The sequence below is a fragment of the Triplophysa dalaica genome, chromosome 2 (genome assembly GCF_015846415.1).
Source record: "Triplophysa dalaica isolate WHDGS20190420 chromosome 2, ASM1584641v1, whole genome shotgun sequence".
Lineage (NCBI taxonomy): Eukaryota > Metazoa > Chordata > Actinopteri > Cypriniformes > Nemacheilidae > Triplophysa > Triplophysa dalaica.
Genome location: NC_079543.1, coordinates 123,218 through 148,625, shown reverse-complemented (window position 1 = coordinate 148,625; position 25,408 = coordinate 123,218). Strand labels below are relative to the sequence as shown.

General features: G+C 40.4%; 2 protein-coding genes across 2 annotated transcripts; both read right to left on the bottom strand.

Annotated features, from left to right (window-relative positions):
• zmp:0000001082 (integrin alpha-D) lies at positions 1 to 20,471 on the bottom strand. Its single transcript, XM_056773495.1, has 30 exons — positions 20,335 to 20,471; positions 18,733 to 18,853; positions 17,457 to 17,545; positions 13,256 to 13,323; positions 12,823 to 12,937; positions 12,435 to 12,565; positions 12,192 to 12,334; positions 11,849 to 11,999; positions 11,272 to 11,407; positions 11,097 to 11,173; positions 10,825 to 10,942; positions 10,604 to 10,746; positions 10,349 to 10,492; positions 10,078 to 10,275; positions 9,828 to 9,958; positions 9,358 to 9,512; positions 9,121 to 9,287; positions 8,942 to 9,052; positions 8,786 to 8,856; positions 8,557 to 8,698; positions 8,368 to 8,466; positions 8,132 to 8,214; positions 5,114 to 5,194; positions 4,752 to 4,830; positions 4,503 to 4,628; positions 2,642 to 2,758; positions 2,216 to 2,317; positions 1,296 to 1,316; positions 1,015 to 1,125; positions 1 to 931 (listed from the first exon to the last, which is right to left on the bottom strand). The coding sequence occupies exons 1-30, from the start codon at positions 20,369 to 20,371 to the stop codon at positions 707 to 709; spliced, it is 3,492 nt and encodes a 1,163-aa protein (XP_056629473.1). The 5' UTR covers positions 20,372 to 20,471; the 3' UTR covers positions 1 to 706.
• Positions 20,472 to 21,099: 628 nt separating this feature from the next.
• Positions 21,100 to 24,723, bottom strand: wfikkn1 (WAP, follistatin/kazal, immunoglobulin, kunitz and netrin domain containing 1). The gene is made up of 2 exons (XM_056729443.1): positions 23,789 to 24,723; positions 21,100 to 23,097 (listed from the first exon to the last, which is right to left on the bottom strand). The coding sequence occupies exons 1-2, from the start codon at positions 23,981 to 23,983 to the stop codon at positions 21,568 to 21,570; spliced, it is 1,725 nt and encodes a 574-aa protein (XP_056585421.1). The 5' UTR covers positions 23,984 to 24,723; the 3' UTR covers positions 21,100 to 21,567.
• Between the last annotated feature and the right edge of the window lie 685 nt (positions 24,724 to 25,408).

Here is a 25,408-nt window from a genome sequence, read left to right as displayed (position 1 = left end):
TTGATAGATACATTTATTGGTAAGCAAATAGCCTAAGAGTCTCTTGTACATTTATGCAATATAATGTAGCCAAAGCAGAGAATGAAGTCCAGAGGATTCCGGCGTTCCCAGATACATCATTTGCTCAACTGTAATTCATAGGCGGGATTATGCTAATGTGAATGAGCTGTAATGAGTGACTGGAATTGATTAACATACACACATTTTACTATGAAATCTGATGTTTACAAAGCATTTGTGAATCCGAAGGACAGTTTTCGGGAAGGGCAGTTTTAAACACAAATGACTCGGCATGTACTGATATATTTACGAATGTTTCATGAATGATGCCCATTATTGCACTGCATCATGGGATTGAATGAGTAATTTGTTGACTGTGTTTTTAGACTGTCCCCATCAATAGTGCACTCTATAAGACTGGTGTGTGTAAACCACACTCCACAACCTCAACAGACGCTCGTGCGACTGACGCTAACCTCTAATTGTGAATCACACAAAATCTCTATGCAAAATACTTGTGTTCAAAAACAGAAAATATTCAAAAAAACAGCAACAACTAAGTATAAAGCATCTCTATGAACACCCAATAAATCACATTAACATCAAAATATACAAATTAAACACATGCTTCAGGCAAATACATTGCATACTGTCAAACTCAACACTGAAATAAATGAGACTTTCTTTTCTTCTGTCGATGCTGATTTTATGGCTCCTCTGTGTTTGGACCTTCAGAAGTTAAGCTCTGCTCTTTCACACCATTTTCAATCGCCCCATTCCTATCATTTACACTTTCACCTCCGTCGCTGCCCTTCATCGCTCCATCACTGGTCTCCTTTGCGTCGTTTCCCTTAGTTGTGACATCCATGAGAGGATTATCCTCAGGTGTGCTGTTGAACTCATAGGGGCGGTTTCGTTTAAAGAAACCACACTACACACACACACACACACAAACAGATGTGTGAGATGATGGGTCTCTGATTGATGACATTGTGCTTTCTGATTGGTTCTTACCTTCAGCAGTAAAACTAGTATGAAGATAAGTAAGATCAATCCGCCCACAGCCCCTATGCAACCAATCAGCACTCGATTAGCCGGAATGACAAACTCCACCCTGACCGTTGTCTGAGTGAAACAGAGAGAAACTTCTTTATCACAACAACTACTGACACATTCATGCAAAGTTGACCATGAACAATATATTATCAAATGAAGCTAAAAACAGCTCTTGACTTCTCGCGTGATGACCATATTGACCATCTTTAGTAATTACTGAAGGAATAAATGGTGAGTACCTGAGATGTATGAGGGTCGTGCTGCAGAGAGAAGAGAAAATGTCTCAGTGTTCACAGATTTTATGAAACAATTTGTCACAGCTATTTGTTATGAAAATAAAAAAGAGAATCTCTATATTACTTTGAAGCGTTATCAGGTTTATTATTATTTTTATTGTATTTCGTGTTTTTCAACATTTGATTATCTTGGTTTAGGTATTCTTGTATATGCAATGCAATGCAAATTGTAAAAGCGTTATAAAGTAAAATGGCATTGAATTGAATGAGGGTGAGTTAATAAAACACAACACATTAGATGGTACAGCTTGATGTTTGTGACGGATCCTAGTAGAGACACGCTAACATCTCTAAGACAGAAACGCAGAAATGCCACAGCGCCTGAAGCTGAAGAAATCACTACATACACATGTTTAGGAACTGGAGAAAAACAGAAATATGCAGCGGAGATGATTTGGTTCTGTCACAAACTTCTATAGTGATCACACAAACTATCACAGCACTCACACTAACTTATTGACTGTTTATTTTCTGATAAAATACATTGACATTAACAGCATGGTAAATAAAAAAGAAATAAGGAATATATATAGAAATATATTGCGTGTGCGCATGAGTGTGGTAAAACAGAAAAAAAGATGAGCAATTTCAAACTAGCAGTTAAAAGCGCTCTTTTTTCCCTCATTTTTCTCAACAATCCAATCACAATCTTTAAAAGAATTTGTCAAACATACCAAAGGGGTCAGCCCCGCCTCCTCACTAATATAACAGTTGTGTTGCTCTCAGATTGGTCCTGAATCACTTATAAGCTAAGACTCCTCCGTAGAAGTGTTTAAGCTCAATTAAGATCTTTCTTAGAGGATTGATAGAAGCTTTAAGAATACGGGCCCAGATGTTGATAAAATCATATCTGTGTGTATCACCTTTAAACTGCTTATCGTCTGGTTGTAGCGACTTCTGTTGTAGTCCAGATGTGCGGTGATGTTGAACACAAAATCCCTACTGAACTCATGGAAGGAGTATTTCTACAGGACAACAAACAAAGGTTTACTAAACAACACCAAGAGAGAAGAAATAGTTTGAGAAGCTAAACGTTTCTGTTGCTTTCTCTAATTGCACTTCATAGAAGTTTTGCCCTCAGCTTTCTTGCTTTAGATTCACAAGGTTTTTATTTCTCTGTTATCAACCATTGAATAATCACGCGTCGTTTCATCATCTAAAAGTGACATGTCATTGGTTAATGGCCTACGTAAATAAGAATTATTGAATAATTGTAAGAATTATTGTTTCACATGAAGCACATTCATATTTCATATGTCTGGTGTGTTTGAGCAGGGTCAGTCACTCACCGACTGGAACTTTTCCATGTTGTGTAGAGTAACTTCTGCTGTCAGGTTAAAGTAAACGGCTTCAGACGTCTGCAGGTGGAACTCCTCACACTCAAACCTCCCACAGTGACCACCCTTCTGTGAAATCATTGGAAAAAAGCCAAAACAGCGTTTAACTATCAACACACATCATGCCATCTTCAGAGGTTTTCTTTGTCTGTTACAAGCAGTTCAGTTCTGGGTGATGCTCCAGGAGCAGGTTATCTTAAGCCCTGAACTCTTGATCTCTAAACCCACATCTGGGTGTGTCGTTCCAGAACACGTTTGACGAGAAAGTTTAATCAACCTCACAAATGATGAGAAACAACATGAAGACGTTGTCAATGGATGACAGATTTCAGGAGTCAAAATGGAAACGGCTGGGAAGCTTAACGTAACCTTGACTGTAACCCAAATCTGGATCAATGTACAGGTGTGGGATTAAAGCTCATAAAATTATATTCTTTAAATTATATGTTTAGAAATAATAAATTAATATTTCAAATATGTGCACTGTTTTTATACTATAGTATTTAAAATATATAGTCATCATGGCTATCTTTGCTGCATAAAGTGTAGATTTGTTGAGATGTCTATAACTGTCATTTTAATGTGTTTACCATGTTATTTTACCAAAATTGTGTTGTGTACATGTATTTGATCACATTACTCATTTGAGGGCAGTATTAAAGTTATTTTTTGTTCCTTCTCTGTATGTTCCTTAAACAATCAACCTTTATTTGGTTTTCTGATGGAAGTAGAGGTTAAAAATGTAGGCCCAATCAGATATGTCAACTTTACATATATCCCTTTCATTTACACAAACATTTTCTTTTAACTTTGTTTGCTAAAAGGTCTTGGCTTTCCAAATATTAAATGAGGTGTAAATGGCCTATTTTGAAAGACCAATAACAAATTGTAATTTGGAGAAAGAGCTTTCAATACCGTAGAGGAGGCTGAGGATCAGAAAATATATATATAATTAAGAAAAACAGTCTTTTTGATGTCATTTATTACGTATCTGAATTAAAGTGATAAAGGGACGTTAAATCTGTAAACATTATGCCATAAGTGAAATCCTCTAATTAAACTTAACCTGGGAATCAGCCCTGCAAGACTGGGAAACAAACATACAACCTTTGAGTTATAAATCTCTCTAAACATCACACCACAACTGTTCTGACATGCATCAGTAAGTGAGAATAGCCATTAGATCCAAATACCTCATAAATTCTTCTGAAGTTAGAAGAATTGTAAGGTGTAATACTTTTATGCATCTTATTATATTTGAAGATTTAATAATAAACTTAATTAAAGGTTTGTACCGAATTTAATGTAAACAAATAAACCCTTCAATTTATCAAGAGCAGCTTCACCATATTTTATTGTAAATGGTTACAAATTCTAAAATTTGCATTCAATCAGTTGTCAATGCTCGATCTCAATTGACTGAAAATGTAATCCTACTAATAGTGTGCAAACAACCTCTGAGCCTTAGTAACTTTTCCCTTCAAATGAACTAACACTGGAACATGACCTCATCCAGAGCAAGTTATCTTCAGAGAGTGAGTTGCTATGTTTACTTGCATAACCAGAAAGTTACCTCTGGTTTTGGAACCAAAAGTTAGGTAAGGTTAGCTAAGTAGGCTAGCAAAAGTTAGCTAAGTAGGTTTCTGCCACGTAAGCCACCGTATTGATTGTGTTGACTACATTGACTCCTCTTTGTCTCGAGGTACATTGAATGTTCACTCAACTTTGAGTGTGGTCTGACTGATGCACTGTAACACACTTTTCTATCTGTGAAAGCGTTTCTGACATATATGAGAATGATACAGTCACTCACCTGTGTCGTGCACTGCGTTCCATTGCGGATGCCGAAGCTCAGAGGCGTTATCTTCACGTGTGTTGTTTCACATGTCATTTTGAGTGTCACTGATACTGGAAGACCTTTAACCCCCACATTTTCCACCTGAACACAAGCAGAAACTTGATTTGAGCTCATAGCATCAGGACCTGCACGTCTGCACGAGTGATGTAGAAAGCAATACCAGCATGAGAAGAAAACATCTCTACAGCTGATTTACAGTCTGACCTTGTAGGTGATGGTAAAAGGTTTGGGTTCTCTATCCTCCAGAGAGAAAGACAGAAATGTCACAGATTCTTCACCCACTCTGACAAACAGTGAAACAGAAATCATTTGTTCACAGCTGTCTGCTTTGTTAACACAGATGTAACTCCACCATCATTAAACGTTCTATAAAGTTCTTGGAAGTGAAAGTGACATAAGGGGAACGCAGAAACTACTCGAGACAAACAAATGAACAAACAGAGACAGAAATCAAATCATCTGTCTTTTATCATCCTCAAATGTTTGAGGGAGTTTATTCAGAGATCACATGATGACATTTAGTCATTTAGCAGACAATGAGGTTCATGATAAATAACTTTACTCACAGACTGATAGCCAGGTCAACCGCGAAAAGAACCGCTAAACTCCTCTTCACTGTGGCATCAGTGGTGTTACCATTGTTATCACTGTGGACAAAATGCAGAATTTACCTCACAATTTACACAGCACACTGTAAATAATTGCTATTAAAAAACAGGCAATTTCCAAAAGCAAAATAAGTGATTACAATAGACAGTTTAATCCTGTAGGTTAACAGAACAAGGCCCATAGATTAATCCCTTAATCAAGATCACTTCACAGTTCGTCTCTTCCCAGATAGCAACAAATTCTGTCTTAATTCTGGCATTTTTTTATGTTTTTTTTTCACAGTCTATGTGTGAAACAGAATTAGGGGCGTTTTTGTCTGGTCAGCAGGAAGCTGGCAATAATAAACCCAGGCCCAAACTGTGAACTGTAGAAATGTACATGGGATGATAGGATTCACAATCTTGTTGTGATTGTTAAGCGCTTATATTAAGAGCCTGGAACTCATAAATCTACAAACAGTTTGTTCATGTATTAAATGTAAAACTCTTAGGCCAGATGGTGTATTATAGTGTGAAATGTCTCTAAGTATTATGCATTTTATTCAAACACATTTTTAACTCTGTATTTGTATGCTTTTATTCTAGAGGCAGTAAGAAGTCCTTCATGTGCACAGATGAGTCAGCTGGAGGTCAAAAAAAGTTCCTAAACCTGAATTTCATCTAATTGTTTTTTATCTTTTATAGTGTTGTTTGTAACTTATTTGACTAATATATATTTGCACCTCTTTTATGTCTTTAATTTATCTTGTTTGTTTATCCAGTTTATTGGTTCATATATTTTTATGCACAAAATCTTTTACATTGTTTTAATTTAATCCTTAATATATGAATTTAGTGCTCAGTGTCACAAGTACATACAGATGAGGACGAACGGAGACGCAAAAGGGACGGGAGAGACAAACCAGGTTTACAATACATTAACTGACAAGGAACTAAGGAACACACAGGGCTTAAGTACAAGGAGAAAGACTCAGTGAAAACAGAATCAGGTGCGAGACAAATTAACAATGACGAGGGACAGGTAAAAACAATGAAGGCAAAACACATGGGGTACACAGGCGGGGAACAGGCTGGACTGTTGCACTCAGTTTATTGTTGCTGTGTTTTTGGTATTGTGTAACTATTTACAGTATGTGTTGCTTTTAAGTTTATTGTTTGACATTATTTGTTGCATATTTTCCATTCTATTTTTATGTCTGTGTTGTATTGTGTAACTTTGTTTTTGTTGTTCTTTTTCTGTTGCCTAAATGTTAGTTTGATTGTTTTTTGGCACCTCTGTTGACATTTTATTTATTTTTGCTGCATTTGAGTAAATTAAATTGTCAGCATCAATTTAACACAATACTTGGATTTGCTTGGTGTCTGTGTTTATTTCCAGTTATTCAATATATTATTATACATCTCTGTTAGAATTAAGGTATTTATTTGCTATCTGGGCAGTAGAGTAAATATAAAATAACATGGCCATTACTGTGAAATTACAGTACAGCCATATAACAGAAAACTGCCCTTAAACTGTACAATTACGGTAAACCGCTGCCACTACTTTACTGTGGAATTACAGCAGAACTGTTCAATGAAAAACGACTGCAAACCAGTAAAATAACAGTTAAATGCTGGAATCACTGCTGCCAGTTATTTACTGTGAAATTACAGTACAGCCGTAAAACCGAAAACTGTACTTGAACTGTACAATTGTGGTAAATAGCTGCCAGTACTTTATTGTGGAATTATAGCACAACTGTAATATAAAAAACCGGTTGCAATCCTGTAAAATTACAGAATATGTCTGGAACCACTGCTGCCACACCTTTACTGTAAATTTACGGAAACATTTTTTAAAGGGCAACTGTAAAAGTAAAGGATATGTGGCTGGGGGGGGGGCGTCGTTTAGCAAAGCCCGCAGCGGGAATGAGAGGCGGGAGATGAGCGGTGAGTAAGTGAGGCAAAACGCAAATGACAAACACCTGTATCAGATACAGTAAGTGGCATAGGGAACGGATAAATAGCCTGGAGAAGCAAAGCACTAGAAGAAAGAGGGACTGCTGACTGGCTACGTTAACCAAGGCGAAGGACTTAAGCCCCGACAGCGTGATCACGACACGACGCGTAGGGTCTTGTTTCACACTGATGGGGCTTCTTTCACGATAACAACCGGCTGCTTGTACATTATTCTGCTTATTACACGGCTTACTTGCCACATGAAAAATAACCTGAACATGAAATGTGAATTTAAATATTTGATTAGCTCGTTTTTACTGAATGCAGACCTTCTGTTAGGAAAAGGTGTTTTGTTTGGGTTTTAAAGTAAGAAACCTCTCTGTAAATCGCTTTGGATAAAAGCGTCTGCTGAATGACTAAATGTAAATGTAAACAATTTTCAAACTTCACAAACAGGCAATTTGGTTAAATCATTTGTAAATATAATGTCATATATGTTATTAAAAGACATATTTATAATTATTTTTTGTGTAATATTAAACTGCCCATCTCAAAATGATTTGCAGCATCTGGGTTAAGGGGTGTTATCAGTTTGAGGGGTTGTTATTTTAAAAGAACAACCGTTGGAATTTCGCAAGTGGCCAATCAGAATCAAGCATTCAAATGAGCCGTGTAATAATACGTATTAACACATGTATAACACTTAATTACGCTTTATAATCCCACTAATACACATAAAAAGCCTTAATAATCCCCCTATGCATCACACTCTGCGAAAACACATTGTAATCCCACTAGATCAGATCACAATACTACATAATCCCACTAGATTACATAAAATCACCTCATAATCCCACTAGATTACATAATATCACCTCATAATCCCACTATCAAACATTAAAGCGCATTTTAATTCCAATAAATCACATCATATTCCTATTTATATGAATCACAACATTTAATAATCCCCATTAAATCACACAATAACACTGCATAATCCCTATAATTCACCTCATTACATTTCATGATGTTTACCTGTTGGCAGTGATTATCATGTCGATCATATTCGGCCAATCATAGTCCAACTTGCTCACACGGAACATTCCCAGAAACACAGTCTACAAAACCACAGCAGCATATTTAGCTATAATTAAAGTTCTCTTGGAGTAACGAATAATGTTACAGTGAAGTAAGTGTCATGTGGTGTAATGTTGTTCAGTGATATTTCATACGGAGTGTAATAGTAAAGTGTTGAAATAATGAATGTTTACCGTTGCACCGCTTCGGTACACTGGTAGACTGATACTGCAGGTGGTTCTGTTCATAGCACCATTGTCTCGATCACCACATCTAATGCTGGTTCGGCTGGACTGTTTATTCAACACACACATTTACTTTCACCAGTCACCAGAATTCTTATAAATGAAGAAATAATTGAGCAGATATGTTGATAGCAGTACCTTAACATTATCAAGTTTAGAGAAAGAGAGGCCTTCTGGATAATGCATGACTAAACTGGTGTTGTATGAGTCATCTGCTGCGTTTTTCAGTGTTATGTGAACTGTTAAATGAGCTTGATTCACCACCAGTAACGTCTCATTACTGCAGACACACACACACACACACTTCAATACAACAGATATACAACACTAGTCCTACACATTACACTCATATCATGTGATTTCTCACATAAAACTGAAGTCCAGTGTCAGGTTGGCCACACAGCTGCTGTTTGATTTACAGTTCTTTTCAAATGGCACCTATTTACAAACAAAATCTTACTGTCAGAAAGTTGAAAACCCAAACTACATGCAGCAGTGTTTATATTGGCTCAACTCAGCTCACCTCAACAAACTCTTCTGTCCTGCTGTGAATGTCAAGAAGAGCCAAAATGTTTCCAGTCTGTGAGAAGTTCATTCGGATCTTCATTGGAGACACCGTGTCATAAACACATTTCTGAAAACAACACAACGTTCAGCTGTGGAAAAAGCAAATTAGTGTTGTGATATACAGACGAAACATACCGGCATGAAGACTGAGAAGTCGGAACAGAAGGATTTCGAAAGCAACGAGACGGACATCTGCTGACTCCTGGACGTTGAATTGTGCAGTTGGAAGAATCCTCGATTCATTTCTCTCAGCACATCAAGATTAATGTTGAGTGCGATATTCAGATTCTTGTTTAGTGATCCTGAGAGACGCGAGACATCAGGCTTTCATCCTCACATGACGATGACATGATGTTAAGTGAGTGATGTTACCTCTGCTGTTGGTCTGCTCGGAAACACTGAAACATGAAGTGAGGTTGAACGCCTGAAACATTTCGCCAGCTGCGCCTTCACAGTCAAAGTTGCGTATGCTGATTTCTTTGGGACTGAATTTGAGTTGTAAAGATACAGACATCACGGGCCGAGCTCTGACGACACAAGAAAATGTCAAAACATATTAATACCAGATTACCAGAAGCTCATTTCTAACTAACATTGTGTTGTTTACTTCAAAACACAGATAACGTGACAATATTTTTATATAAAATGATTTGTTTGTGTCATACTGAAGAAATAAAGGCATATACATCAGGAGGACACGGTTATGACAAGAGAACCTTCATATTTGCTGAACTTTTTCATGTTTTAACAACAAAATATTGAATTCGACGTGGTTCATATAACCAGAGACTGTGAGAGATTCTTCAGATTGTTTGTTTTGCTTATGTTGTGAGACGTCGTACTTGAGCAGGACGATCCCTCCGTGTGCTCCAATCAACACATCTGTCAGATTATCCTCATTCATGTCCATCTGACCCACAACAGATACTCCAAACTGCTGCAGGCCGGGCAGAACGCTTCGCCCTGAGATCCGCTGAACAAACAAACAAAGGTTTCCTTCATAGTGACGACCTTCCATTCCACTTTAAGCATCTTCACAGTTTCATTACAACATGGAGTCACGACACAACAGATGTTCAATCCAACAGTTACCTGAGGACTAGTTTCAGTGTTTATGCCGTACGTCTTATCACCCAGGTAGATGTAGACCACTCCCGTCCCATCATCTTCCAGCGGCGCTCCGACAGCCACATCTGACAGCCCGTCTCCATTTATGTCCTTTAGTGCCGCAAGAGACGCAGCAAACCTGCCGGCGTTTGACTCGCACACGCTCAGCATCTTCTCAAACGACTACAAAGAGAGTAAGAGATGAGCATGAAGCTGTCGATGTAATGATCATATCAGGAGAGCGTTTAAATACAACCTTTGATATAGAGTAGACGTACAGCCTCCCTTCTGTCCGCGGCCCACACCGGTGATATAACGGAGCCCCGACCAGAAGAAAATCTGATTCTCCATCAGAGTCCACGTCCAAAAGACCTAGAGACGCTCCAAAATACGAGCCGATCTGAAGGGAACAACCAACACGGTGCCAATATGACATGGGATTCACGGACGATGAATGCAAAGAATGCACGCTGACATGAACAACGTCTCATGTTGAGGTGTGTTGTGTCACCTGATCTCCTGCGATGCTTCTATTCACAATCCATGTGTCTCCCTTCTGGATGAAGAGAGTCACCTGACCCGTGTGTTCAGCTCGCGGCGCTCCAGAGAACAGCAGAGAGACGCCGCCTCTCCGTCCAATCACAGAAGAGTAACCTGAACAACCATCATCTCCATCAATCAAACAAGCAGAAGCTCCTCACGGCACACACACACACACGCACACACACACACCCATGTATGAGTCAGCGTCGACAGCCGGATCTTTGATCTCACTGGATCCAGATCCTCTCACTTCATACAGAACTCCACGCCAGTCATTAGATCCCACCGAACCCACAACCACAGAGTCCTGAAACAAACAAACCCATCATCTGCCAGCTCACGTGTGACACCAGAAAACCTGAAGATGTACCGAATCGTCAACAGATTTTCATTTCTTCATCATTCTATCTTTCAATCAACTCGTCTGGTCTGGTCTGCAGAGAATATTCTAGATGACTTACGTCAGTGTGATAGACAACACTGAATCCGCTCTGAGATAATTCATTCTGTCTGTCTCTGCCATGAGCCTCCTGTGAGCCTACAACACACGTTCAGAGAGAGAAACACACCACTTCTGCTCACATTCGCTTCTAAACATAACGAAGGCTGTTTTCTTCAACTACGTCAACATTTTACCTTCTATATTGTAGATCTTATTTTGCAGGTTGTCAAGGAGTCCCTGAAGTCCAGAGTAATGATCGATTCGGAAGGTGTTGCTTATATTGGGTTTTGAAGCCAGTGAATACAGGTTTGTCAGGCTGACCTCCCCCACCTGACAACACAAAACAGATGTTCACCCTTACTGTACACAATCAGTGACATCATGGATTCTGTATCTGGATTCATATGGATTTACTGTAAAGGTGCTTTGCAACAAGGCTAAACATTACATTTACGCATTTGCCAGATGCTTTTATTCCTAGCATTCTATTCATTTGTATACATTCTATACATTTCTAAGTGAACTGCAATCCCTGGGATCCGACCCATGGCCATTAGCGTCACTAGAGTCACGCTCTGACCACAGGATAGCTAGTGCTGCAGAAATGCATTGCGTGTGCTTGAAAATCTCATCGTCTTGTGTTTGCAATGCTAACTGACAGCCAACTGGAGGACATCCAAAGAATAATAAAAACTGATGGTAAGGCAGCACAACATTTCAACTGATTGACCATTGTGAATTATGAGAGTACATCTTTTGACAAAAACTCACCCCAATGATGTAACGCAGGATATTTTGCGCATCACATTTCTTAATGACACCATGATCGTCATTATCACTGGGGTCTCCATCAGTTATTATAACCAGGGCTTTTGTGGCGTTTGGGTTGGCTCCAGACGACACATTATTCAACAGCAAGTCTCTGCGGAAACAAAAATCAGAATTCTTCATTGTGACGTTCTCAAGACAGATCCGCTCTGTACATCCACACCAATCACTTTCAGCAGACTTATCAGAAATCTTGAGTCCTGTTCGAGTTCATTCTTTGCGTTTTCTGTGTCTGACCAAATAACTGCTGTAAAAACATGCAGGACAATTTAAACAGGTCACTCACAAAGTGAAGTTTATTGCACCGTGGGTGTTTGTGAGGCTGTTCATGTGAGGCTCATTCATGAGTTTCTTTTCAGCAAAACCCTTCTGATAGTCGTTGAAGTCAAACACGGTATTGAAACCTTTTGAAAACTGGACAGCGGCAAACTGACACACACACAGAGACATACAAGCAAAAGCATTTATTATATAATTATTATGAATGTGTGCAAATATTACCATCACCTCAACATGAAGAATCATTTACCTTGATGGAGGAGTTGGAAAGTTTTGTCATGATATTTATAATGAACTTTTTGTTTAATTCAAAGTCTTCTGATTTCATACTTGAAGATCCATCAAACAGAAACACTAGATTGACATCTCCCTTTGTGCATTCTGTAGAAAGAGGCAAAATGATTTGTGTTCACCAGCTCCCAGCGGCGACTCAAAGTGCCGTATCAGCAACAAGACCAACAAAAAGTGAATTAGAACTAAAGAACATTAGATATAATCCTATAACTATCCTTATATCAACAACTGGCATGATTTAAAGTGCAACAAAGTGACCCGGTGGCTTCTCTGACCACCGAGAGCCCACAGCAACATGAACTTATAATTTCCTCAAAACTGGATGTGTGATAAATGGGTCAGACCTTGAAACCCTGTGGTGAAGTTAGACACCGGCTGTAAAGTGCTGTTGTACTGGAAGCAGATGCCATTCAGATACGAGTTTCCATCACATACACTTGCAAGAAATGGACTGCAACTCTGAGAAGACATTTCCAATGATGTCACAAAGTGAATTCAAAGAAGAAGAGTTTATGAACAGCAGACATAAAGCATCGTAACAATATATCACTGAAGAATTCTATGTGTAACACTCAGATTGCACCTTGATCTTTACTCATGCAAATGTCAATATATTGAGTCTGGTCAACAAATATTGTTCTGACTTCCAAAACTCAAAGATTAGCTTCAGGTTTTTGCTGAATATTAAAAGCAGTTTTTCTCCTCATGTTTTTATGTTGTGTTGCTGTCTTTCGAAATGAATGAAATGCAGTCAGTCCAGTCAGAGGGTAAACTTACAGTGATGCTGGTGGCAGCAGAGGACGACACCGCAGCGGACAGATCTAATGAACTGCTGCTCTCTGAACCTGTCAAACATCACCAATCACATGAGTCACAGTGTGTGTGTGTTCAGATGTGTAGAAAGGCTCCTTAATTTAAGTCATTTGTGGAAATCATCTGACTCATTCGACACCTCTCCAGACAGGCATCAGAACTGGTTGAGCTCGGAGTATTTCGATTCCCGTCTCGTGGTCTTTTCCCAAACCCACCCCCTTCTCTCTCTCACTTCAGTTCCTGTCATCTCTACCACTAAGCTGTACAATTAAAGGCAAAATGCCAAAAAAAATCTTAAAAGAAAACTGTTTATACAGTTGAAAGAAAAAGTATGTGAACCCTTAGGGCTTACTTGGATTTCTTCATAAATTGGTCATAAAATGTGTTCTGATCTTCATCTGAGTCACAACAATAGAGAAACACAGTCTGCTTAAACTAATACCGCACAAACATTATACGTTTTCATGTTTTTATTGAACACAACATGTAAACATTCATAGTGCAGGGTGGAAAAAGTATGTGAAACCCTAGACTAATGACTTCTCCAAGAGCTAATTGGAGCCAGGAGTCAGCCAACCTGGGGTCCAATCAATGTGATGAGATTGGATGTGTTGATTCAAGCTGGCCTGTCCAATAAAAAAAAAAAAATTTTGAGTTTGCTGTTCTGAAGAAGCGTTGTCTGATGTGAACCATGCCTCGCACAAAAGAGCTCTCAGAAGACCTACGATCAAGAATTGTTGACTTACATAAAGCTGGAAAGGGCTACAAAAGTATATCTAAAAGCCTTGATGTCCATGTGTCACGGTAAGACAGATTGTCTACAAATGGAGAAAGTTCAGCACTGTTGCTACACTCCCTAGGCGTGGTCGTCCTGTAAAGATGACTGCAAGAGCACAGCGGTAGAATGCTAAATGAGGTGAAGAAGAATCCTAGAGTGTCAGCTAAACACTTACAGAAATCTCTGGCACATGCTAACATTTTTGTTGACACATCTACAATAAGGAAAACATTAAACAAGAATGGACTTCATGGGAGGACACCACGGAGGAAGCCACTGCTGTCCAAAAAAAACATTGCAGCACGTTTGAAGTTTGCAAGAGAGCACCTGGATGTTCCACAGCACTACTGGCAAAACATTCTGTGGACAGATGAAACCAAAATTGAGTTGTTTGGAAAGAACACAACGCTATGTGTGGAGAACAAAAGGCACAGCACACCAACATCAAAACCTCATCCCAACTGTGAAATATGGTGGAAGGGGCATCATGGTTTGGGGCTGCTTTGCTGCCTCAGGCCCTGGACGGATTACTGTCTGTAATACGTCTCAAGACATGGAAGGAAGGAGGCGGGAACCGGCAAACATTTAAACAAACATTTAATAAAGTAATAATAGCCCGCGGCCCCTCACGGCCGACCGCCGGCGAACATAGCACAAACACAAACACAAATACAAACATGTTTGGGCCCGGTCCTCTCTCATCGTACCTTCTGTCAGCTCGTTCTTTTATGCTTCCGATCTCCACCGTCAGAAATGCGGAGCCGGTGTGCGCACAGCTGATAGACATTATCACTCACGCCACCGGCCCCGCCCCTTTGTCTGACGGCTCTCGCCACGCCTTCCTCGCTATACTGTCATCGATGGAAAAATGAATTCCAAAGTTTATCAAGACATTTTGCAGGAAAACTTAAGACCATCTGTCCGCCAACTGAAGCTTAACAGAGGATGGACGATGCAACAGGACAACGACCCAAAGCATAGAAGTAAATCAACAACAGAATGGCTTCAACAGAAGAAAATACGCCTTCTGGAGTGGCCCAGTCAGAGTCCTGACCTCAACCCGATTGAGATGCTGTGGCATGACCTCAAGAGAGCGATTCACACCAGACATCCCAAGAATATTGCTGAACTGAAACACTTTTGTAAAGAGGAATGGTCCAAAATTTCTCCTGACCGTTGTGCAGGTCTGATCTGCAACTATAGGAAACGTTTGGTTGAGGTTATTGCTGCCAAAGGAGGGTCAACAAGTTATTAAACCCAAAGGTTCACATACTTTTTCCACCCTGCACTATGAATGTTTACATGTTGTGTTCAATAAAAACATGAAAACGTATAATGTTTGTGCGGTATTAGTTTAAGCAGACTGTGTTTCTCTATTGTTGTGACTTAGATGAAGATCAGAACACATTTTATGACCAATTTATGAAGAAATCCAAGTAAGCCCAAAGGGTTCACATACTTTCTTTCAACTGTAGTAGCAAGAAGAATGAAAAGAGCAAGTCAATATTTCTGTGTCCGATTTTTTATCTTACTAAGATTTGTCTAAGTTAAATGTCCACCATTCATTACCATGAAGTTAGAGGCTATAAGACAGGTGGCGCTGTCTTAAGTAAGACATCTGTTCTCCATCGTCCACATTCAACAGAAAGTGAAATGAATAGTAAAAAAGTTGTCATGATTCTCAATGTGAGACATGGCGTGAGAACCCAATTGCAGGCAGACACGGGACGAGACGGTACGGGGTTAACAGATTTAATATATATATATATATATATATATATATATATATATATGACAAGACAGAACCAAAGGCAAAAGGCAAAACAAAACCCACGGTGGGGAAAACAATACAGGATAAATAAACATTGATGAGGAAACAGACTGACTAAACTAACAAAACAAACACTGGATTAGAACACTAAACTAACACTTACAAGAAAGGGAATCAGGGATCAGGAACAAGGACTCAGATATAAACAGGATAATTTCAAACAGCAAACAGGCAAGGTAACACTTACTCGGACGAGGGACATCATACAGTGAACGCGCACAAGACAAAGAAACATGAGGACTCTTTATAGGAAGAGGGAACAGGTGCAAGGGATTACACTCAAGGAAAGCTAATCAACACAAACTTGGGAACAGGAGGGTAGAAACGATGACGCGACTTGGGGAGAATATGGAAGACCACACGGGTCAAAATTATCTCTTCCCACATGAAACAAAGGATTCTGTATGATTCCACCTCTAATCCAATAAATACCAGACAGGGAGAGGTGAAACCATGACAAAAGTAAGCTAAGTGCGAAAGTGGTTTGGACCTAATACACATGGCACCCGTGATATTATCTTTCATCCACATCTTTCTTTGATCAGACAGGCCGGATCTAAATGATCTTTGTGTTGGATCTGGAGTATCACTGGAGTGGGTGAGGTCTGAATCTGGGACTGTGCGAGTCTCAGGGGACATTATTGCTGACCCCTGACCTTTGTAAAGGCAACGGCCCCATGTGGTGACAGTAGTCACCCGCTAACATCTGGAGGGGCATGACAAACCCTCTTGGATCTACATCAACATCGACAATTACAACAATGGGTCGGATTGAAACTTCAGGGACAACTTCCAGCCTCCCCTCTGCTGACCACTCTGTTTCTCACTGATTTTTGAAGAATACAGTGCGGGCATTAGGTTACAAGCACTGCCTACTAGATCCAATCTCTCTGTCTGGTTTCCTGTAGCTCTGGTCTCTCATTGTTTGCATCACTATACAGAACAGACTGTTGAAACATTGCCACACACTTTGAATGGCTGCCATGCCTACAGGGGATGTGCATATCACGCCATGAGAAAATAGTGGACCTTATAACAAAGGATGTCAAGCCTCCTTTCATCTGAAGTAGCAATGTATAACATTCCTGTTTAAAGCCCTGGATGTTTAAATGTATTAATAGTGATTCAGAACTCTTTTCACATGTTATTGTCATTAATGAGGAGTGCAAAGAGGTGTTTGTCTTGGAGGTTGCTTGTACCTTTGACTAGAGTTTGGAGGAAACCTTTTTGAGTGAAGTCATTCAATTCCATTCTCTTGGAATACTCTGGAGTACCATTGCAGAGATGGGTTACCGGTTGGATTGATTGTTTTTATATTTGGCAGATTGGGACACTTACACAGGCTGGTTGAACTTGGGAAGAGGGCCAAGTGGCAAGCAAAGTACTGTCCTTTGTCTGCTATTATAGGCAGCTGCGGTATATGGCGGAGACGTTGTTATATCCCTAACAACTGAGCTGCATACTTAATATTGTGAAGATTTGTTGTATGCCACTGGTCCATGACTGTTTGTATCTATTATACAGTATTTAAATCAAATATAAAAATGTATGTTTACCTGTCTGCAGTGCTGTACAGTGCGATAGATTTGAGCTACAGGTGAACATTTTTCCTGTTGAATTGTTTAATGGAGCTCCAACGATGATGCTGCAGAATCAATCAGAGTTTACCATTGGTCAGTAGACTCACACACACACTTCACTCTTATTATTATTATCATCATTATTATTACACCTATTATATAGCCTGCTAACAATAATGTTTCTGTCCAAGCTACACTTAAAGATTGAATAATCAACGACTCTTCTCTTCTCCAACGAGTATCTCAAGCTTTACTTCAAGACATCCGTGTTAACAGCAAATTAAATGATGAAATTACAATAAAGCCGGACACAGCTGTGATTTTGAGGTAAGAAATGTGATAAAAATAGTATAATAGGCTATTAAATAATATGAATCTATTTGTTTTTGTAAAATGTCTAAGACAAAGATAATCTTTACAAACAGCAAGTTTTGTCCAACAGCGTTGCATTACCACCATCTTTCAGATTATTACTTGTACTGGTCATCACGTCATATTCTGCTTGTCAGTCCGGTCACACTACTATCTGATAATGTCATTTAAACTTAAAGCCTTATACATTCAAACATTTAAGTAGCTTTCAATCAAAGGGCGCGTGTCCAGTTCTGTGAGTGAGTAAAAGAAATCCACTTTCGTGTGGAGAGGTTCGTGCTCAATCATTAATATTGACGTTCTTTTGCGCTAAAGTAACGTGCTCTTGACATTTGTAAGTAAAAGCACACCATAAAAGACTGACATAAAGTTAGCTGGACGTTGGGCATTCAATATTTGTGAATTAAGGGACCGTCAACAAAGTGAAATTAACCCTAACCCTTTTCTAACGTCATTGGGGTTTAAAGGGAAAACGGTCATAAAGCAGTGAAGGACATATTATTGACAGCACGATGCAATTGTTTCTCTTCACACATACAATCTAAGCATATAATGTGTATTTGTTGTTTTACTGTAAAATTTAAGATTGAATGAATCTTCACTTTAAGAGAGACTTGTAGTATAAATCATTTAAACGTGCTTTTGTGGTTTGGCCACATGATAAAAGAAATTCTTGAAACTTTCTCGAGCCAAACTGTATTTTTTTGGCTCATAAACATTGCACTGTCAGTTTAATTAAGCATTGATGAAGTATTGTGTGATGATTACAAAGCATTCTACATTTAATAAATACATAGATTTGTGGTTTATGGCCTGGATGAGTGTGGGATATCCCGGCCTGAATTTCTTTCCCAGCCCGGCGTGTGTGTGCGTGTCTCACCGTTTGCCAGTATTTTCAGAATGGTATTGATAGACACTGTAGCCAAAGAAATCATCTCGTGAGCCATTAAATGTCAGTGGATTTTCTGTATCCATGTTAAAGGCGTCTGAACATCTGAACACTACAGGAGAGAGAGAGAGAGAGAGAGAGAGAGAGAGATTTTATTCAAGTCATTTTTTTAAACTTAAAAGCGGTTCTATCCTTTACTTAGCACCTTATTTTAATTCTACTTTAATGTTTGTAGTATTTGTATTGGCTTTTGTTTCATGACTTGAGGGCTCAGTGTGACTCAAGAAAGGTTCAACGTTTCTTCATTGTCTCTTCCTGTTTTCATGGTTTCATAAAGACTTGAATCTCTCAGTACACTGAAAGCCCAGACACATTTGACATTACATTCATGGAAACTGATTCAGTTAAAAAGGTCATATTGAGACTGTTCAAAACATTTATCAAGGATATCTGAATATTGAGATTTCATTTCTGTTACTAGGTGAACTCTGTGATCTTTGCTTCTGATAAAATGGTCTCTCTAAAAAGCAAGGCGGCATTAAATAAAGCATAAGGTCACTTATAACACAGACACCTCAACACTTAACACAGAAACATCAATAACAGTGACAGTAAACAAATGCTGCGAAGTAAAACTTTACCACATAAATGATGAGCAGAAGTGGTAACAAGTTCTGCAGTAGAAATCAATGCAGTTCAATACAGCAGTTAAACTTCCGCATTTTGCCAAGATAAGCTGCCATGAGCTGGTTTTAAGTTTCTGGTAGAATGAGAGAAAACATGCACATCTGGTGCACTAAACCCAACCCGTGCACATGAGTAATGAGAGAGATCTACTGAATGTCTGGAGAGATGTGAAGACCAAACATGACTTGACTTCCATCAGGAACACTGCAGCACCTTGATCAACACCATTCAACACATCACCTGCTCTGAAAACAACCAGCAGCCCACCGCATTCACTAACATTCACTTCTAGATCTTTCTCTGATCTCTGTTCCTCTCACCACATATGGTGTGTGGGTTTGACCTGCACCATGGTGATGAATATAAACTGACATTAGGGCCAGAAACTGACATCTGCTACACTGTGTGTGTGTGTGTATGTGTGTGTAAAAGAGCAGTTCCTGTCAACATATAGCCACTAAACATACCACACCCTGTTCCCAACACACAAACACACATTTCATTATTGTAGTCTACATTTTTTAGCACTTTTTTTTCTTTTTTTTTAATGCGGATGTCCTCAAGGGTTAACATTTTCAGATTCAGATCTTCTTAAAACCAGTTGTCCTCAAACTTCACCACATACACACACACACATACCTACACACACACACACACCTACACACACAAACACATTACATTATATATTTCAATATGCTTCATTATTGTAGTCTACATTACACTTTTTTCTCTTTTTTTTTAAACGTGGATGTCCTCAAGGTTAACATTTTCAGATTCTTAAAACCCGTTGTTCTCAAACTTCAGCACACACACACGCACACACACACACACACACAAACACGAGAAATGCAAACATGATATATGAGACATTGTACACTCTTGATCAGTTTTATGGGTTATTCTTACCGTATGTAAAGAGCACAGAAACGATGAGTCTATCCATGTTGAGTTTCACTGTGCTCAACAGTCTTCAGCTCTTCCTGTGTGTTTCCTCATTTCCTCTCTACCGGTCATATGCGTGCGCACATGTGTGTGTGTGTGTGTGAGTGTGTAAAAACAACAGCAGTGTGTGAATTATAACACATGATATTTAGATTATGGTGTTTAATGATTAAAACACACACAGGAACACACACACACACACACCTAACCTCAGAAGTGCTGCAGCTCATCACAGGAAGGGTGTGTTTCAGAACGGTCTTATAGAGTTGGGTTTTATAGATGGTTTCCTCCGGTTCCCAATAAACAACACATGAGTTAACTGAGGATCAGTTTGTCTTTTATACAAAATCCATTCATGAGCACCTGCAACAAAATGTAGGAAATCTCTCTTCTTCCATTCTGAACGCATGTACTTCATGTTCTCAAAGTCAACCTGTCATCCAAATGAGATCCATGCAATAATTCTGTACTGACAAAGAAAAAACAATCAAGATGTGCTTTAACAGTCATTGAAAACAGCTCGGCAGGTCTTTTGTGTTCTCTTAGATCTAAAGCATGTTTCCAATGGAACAAATTATTTTTCTAATATGTGTGACCAATAAGATCCACTGTGTTTTGTGAATTCTGTTATTTTATTCATAAAAGTAACCAGCTGCTTATATAACGGGTGTGTACTGTAATTGAAACATGCAGAATGAGTTGAAATTGGACCAATGTCTAAGAAGTGTATACATTACATTATATAGAAATTTATTCATTTGGCGGGCGCTTTTATCCAAAGCCACTTACAATTAAAAGAGCATATAACCCTTTTGTCAAGACGCTAAACAGTAGCGTTAGTTTACAAGGCAATGATACTAGAGGATTCAAGCTGGAGTTAGCAAAGGAGAGAAAGAACACCAAGATTGTTTTGTCAGACACAAGACAGACAGTTATTGGTTAATCAAATAGATGCAGAACAGTTATGTTTTGAGCTGTTCTTTAAAAGTTGTGAAGGTTGCTGCAGTTAGGGTGGAGGCTGATTCCATCACAGAGGAAGTGAGTCTGTTAAAAAGCCTGTTAAACGGAAAACATCTCCGCCCTCTTACACACACACAAACACACACATAAAAGTAACACACACTACATACACACACATTCACAAGTTCTCACAAATTACTCATTTCCACTTCTTATGTCACACATTCAAGGCAGGTGTCAATCCTGAAATCTTTGCAGCATCTCACACGTCTTCTTGTCCAGTACCTCATGAATCTTTTTGAGTCTGCGATCAGAAACAGGTCGGACATAACTGTGAGGAAGAATCATAGCCACACCCTCCTGCACCTCACCCATCACCAGCAGAGGGAGCTCCTGGTGCCGCGTGATGTTTGGGCACGGGCAGCTCCAGTCCATTCGCGTGAGCATCACCTCAAGGTGTTGGGTGTTGAAGAGCTGTAGGCCCATCTTCTCGTCTCGTAAGACCTGCTCCAGATGAAACCGAGCGATTCCCGAGTCCAGCTCCTCGATGAGTTCAGTGAGCCGCCCTACAATGGCGAAGTCGCTGCGGCACACACTTTCTACCATCTTCCTTCTCATCCGGCAGCTTTTGCACAGATGGCCGTTTGACCGCGGGCAGCTGGCTTTGCATTCCTCACGGGTGCTGAAGTTATTTCTGTTGCCGTGGCAACCGCCGTAGACGAAAGCCTGGCACTGTTTCGCGAGGCTGTTGTAGGTCCAGCGCGCTTCCCAGCGCTTGCATGGACCCTGGACGGCGGGCAGTGAGCACACACCCAGCCCCTCGCGCTGACAAGACGAACGGCACTCCTCGTACGTCTCAAAGCGGTTGCGGCCACCCTTGCAGCCTCCGTGTGTGAACGTGTGGCAGGAACCCTGCGCTGAGTCGTAGAACCAGTCCACCCGCTTGTCGCCGCACTCGCCCCTCTCTACCGCCGCAATGCAGTCAGCCGTCGAAAACGGCGGCTCCATCGACAAGCTCGCCTCTGAGTCGTCAAACACATCATCATCATCGTCGCGCTTTACGACAGAGAGCGGATAATCAGCCCGCAAAGTTCCTGCAACATTGCGTGCTATGCAGGTGTATATTCCTGAATCCCAGATCTGGGCGTTGTACACCACCAGCTGACCGATGTTGGTTATGACCACGTTCCCGTACATCTGATCAGGCCGCATGGCGATTCTATCGCGCACCTCAGACTGCTTCTCCCAGGTTACGTCAGGTGTCGGGTGGCCAATGACGTCGCAGTGAAAACTCGCTGTTCCACCCGGGTAAATGACTTGGTGCTGGGGGTTGGAGTACAGGCTGGGCGGAAAGGCCTCGGAGTCGGCCTCGGTGGGCGTCGGATGAGGGGTTGTGTCTTGAGGAAGGGGGCTGGCGTTTGGAACGGACAGATGATAACGACACGTGACCTCGGTAAGGGTGACCCCCTGAACGCAGGCCTCGGCGTCCATGTAGCAGCGGTTGAAATACGTGAGCCCGTCGGAGGCACAGGTGAAGCTCGGCTCTCTCTCACAACGATCCAGACACTTGCACATCGGCTGTCCCTCCCACACATCACACACCGCCCCCTGCTGGCTGCATATGAACTCATCGCAGCTGGCCACACTCCCCGAGAGCGAACCCCCACCTGATTGACCATCAGCAGAGGAGCCATCTGAGAACCGTGCGGCCACACAGCTCAGGAGGCCACACACGTTAGTACAGCACTTCTCGTGCGCAGCGCAGTCCTGTAAAACACACAGCGGAACACAGTAAAACAGACAATGTGAGAAACATAACACCTTCCTCAGTGTGTGAAGCAGAAATGAGTCAGCATTTAAGGTGTGAGTTCTCAAAACAAAACCAGCACTTCTTTGGTTGGTATTGTAAGTGAAACTAACACTGAACAACAATGACTTAAAATGTTCAAAATAAAATACTAAAGGTACACCAAGTGTAAACTGTGACTGAAATAAAATAATAAACATATAAAGAGTAAATGTTTGTTAAAGAGATGAACTTGAATGTAGTTCAGTGTTGTTTGATGATCAACATGCTTCGAAACTCCTACAGGTTTGACATGACGCCAGGGAGAATAAATGATGAAAGAATGTTCCTCTGAAAGCACTTTGTAACGATTTAAAATGAAATTGAATTTGCGTGCTCGCCCACACATGTCTTCATTTGGCAGATGCTTTCATCTCAAGGAAAATCAAGGTGTCAAACAAGAGCTTCAGTAGCTGCAGTGTCTCAATAAAGACAGAAAGTTGTGTGTGTAAAGTTGGTGAAATAGTGTATAGCCTAAGTGCACACACACACACACACACACACACACACACACACAGATATCCTAACTAATCTCTTCACTACTGCTACCAATCAATCATAATATTTGACTATTGATGTTCATATCATGTCTGATGATGTGTTAGTGGTCACCTGGTGTGTTTGGCATTCCCTCTCACAGGTGCTCTGAGCGTCCACCCACAAGTTTGCATTCACATCATTTGGACAGACAACAGCACGATCCGGATCAACGGCCATGAGCTGGACCCACATGAGGAGGAAAGACAGGAGAGAAGATCCAGACCTGCTGCGTGCGGCCGTACAAACAGACAGCAGTAAAACACACATGGATTCATGCAGAAGGATGTCCGCTGTGGGTCCGGACAGGGCTACAAACGGGATCCTGCTAGCCAAACAACAGCACAAACATAGTCAAGAGACACAAGCAGCTCTCGGTGAAGACGCAATCCAGACGTCCGGCGCAGCTGCTCTTCATGTTCATGTGGAGGAGGTTCTAGCTGGTGTGACCGGTGTCCCTCTGACCCCCTTCATGATTTAATATGCAAAGCTTGCTGGGAAAGCACCTCCAGCTCAATATCAGATCATGTCTCTTTGTCCATGGACACCCCCGTGGAGCCCCAAACTTCATTCATTGAGCGCGACCCTGAAACCTCCGCATGACTTCTGACCCAACGCACAGAGCGGGGTCACGCCCTCCACACCAAACTCAGCTCGCCATTATACAGCAACGTTGATTTATGATCCTGTTCTTCACCATGAGTTTCATCTGGACATGCATGTGCGTGCTCGAGAGAGATAAAGAGACGGGTTTCATGACAGTAGAGAGCTGCCATACTTTTACAACCCTGTGGTCTTACATGTTAAAAACTGTAAACATATGCAGAGATAGATGCTGTCACCTGAAAACCAGATGTGTCCAGTGGCCACGTACCTCCATCCGTGTGCCACATTACTCTCATTCAGGGCCGGCTCCAGGCATGGGCAGGGGTGGGCTGATCCTACCTAAACGTCCGTCATGCCAACCCTATGAAAATTTTAAAATTGCAATATTTTTCTATTGGCTGGAAGCAACGGCACTCTTCATTCACAGATCGGCTTTAATTTGTTGTGTGCTTCATGCAATGGTGGAAGAAAAATACCGTGCAAAGGAATTTTAGGCGCACTGCACGCTTTCTTTGAGTTTATTATAAAAAACATAAAAGTAATTGTGCAGTAAATTCTGATTCCTTTATTATAAAGGGAGTTTTAGCGGTCTTATTTTGTGTTGTTAACAAACAGCTATTTATTGATCGCAATAGGGTTGATTTTTACCTGTTGACCTTCAGAATGACTGAAAGCTCCATCTTCAGAAGATCCCGCTTCAGAAATAAATCTGTCTCTCTCCATCTCAAACACCCCATTTCATTCTGCAGGTGTTAATGAAACACTCTGCAGTGTAGTTTTATTTAAGAGCGCTGCGCGCTCACCGACCTCATTGTGCAGAGTCATTAGATTCATTCATTAAAACGGGAGATTTTTGCGAAAATTAAACAGAAGTCAGTGATCGTTCTTACCCCACAGGCTTCTATTTATGTTCAGTTTACATAACCGCTTTATTAATGCTTAAAACATCAGTAAAATCAAACGCTTTATAAAAGACAACAATACTATACGATTACAACTATTACTATATAAAAGTCAACAATCAACAAAAACTATTTCTGTTTTAATCTTTCAGTCTTCGGTAATGAATGTTGTTTTTTTGTAACATCA

Excerpts from the sequence above, each read along its gene's own strand:
- zmp:0000001082 (XM_056773495.1), bottom strand. The coding sequence starts at position 20,371 with ATGGATAGACTCATCGTTTCTGTGCTCTTTACATACG. Across the intron at positions 12,566-12,822 it reads CTTCACCACAGGGTTTCAAG|AATGCACAAAGGGAGATGTC; the intron begins GTCTGACCCATT and ends CTCTTTCTACAG. Across the intron at positions 11,174-11,271 it reads TAAGATCTACAATATAGAAG|GCTCACAGGAGGCTCATGGC; the intron begins GTAAAATGTTGA and ends CGTGTGTTGTAG.
- wfikkn1 (XM_056729443.1), bottom strand. The coding sequence starts at position 23,983 with ATGTGTGTTTTACTGCTGTCTGTTTGTACGGCCGCACGCAGCAGGTCT. Across the intron at positions 23,098-23,788 it reads GGGAATGCCAAACACACCAG|GACTGCGCTGCGCACGAGAA; the intron begins GTGACCACTAAC and ends TGTGTTTTACAG.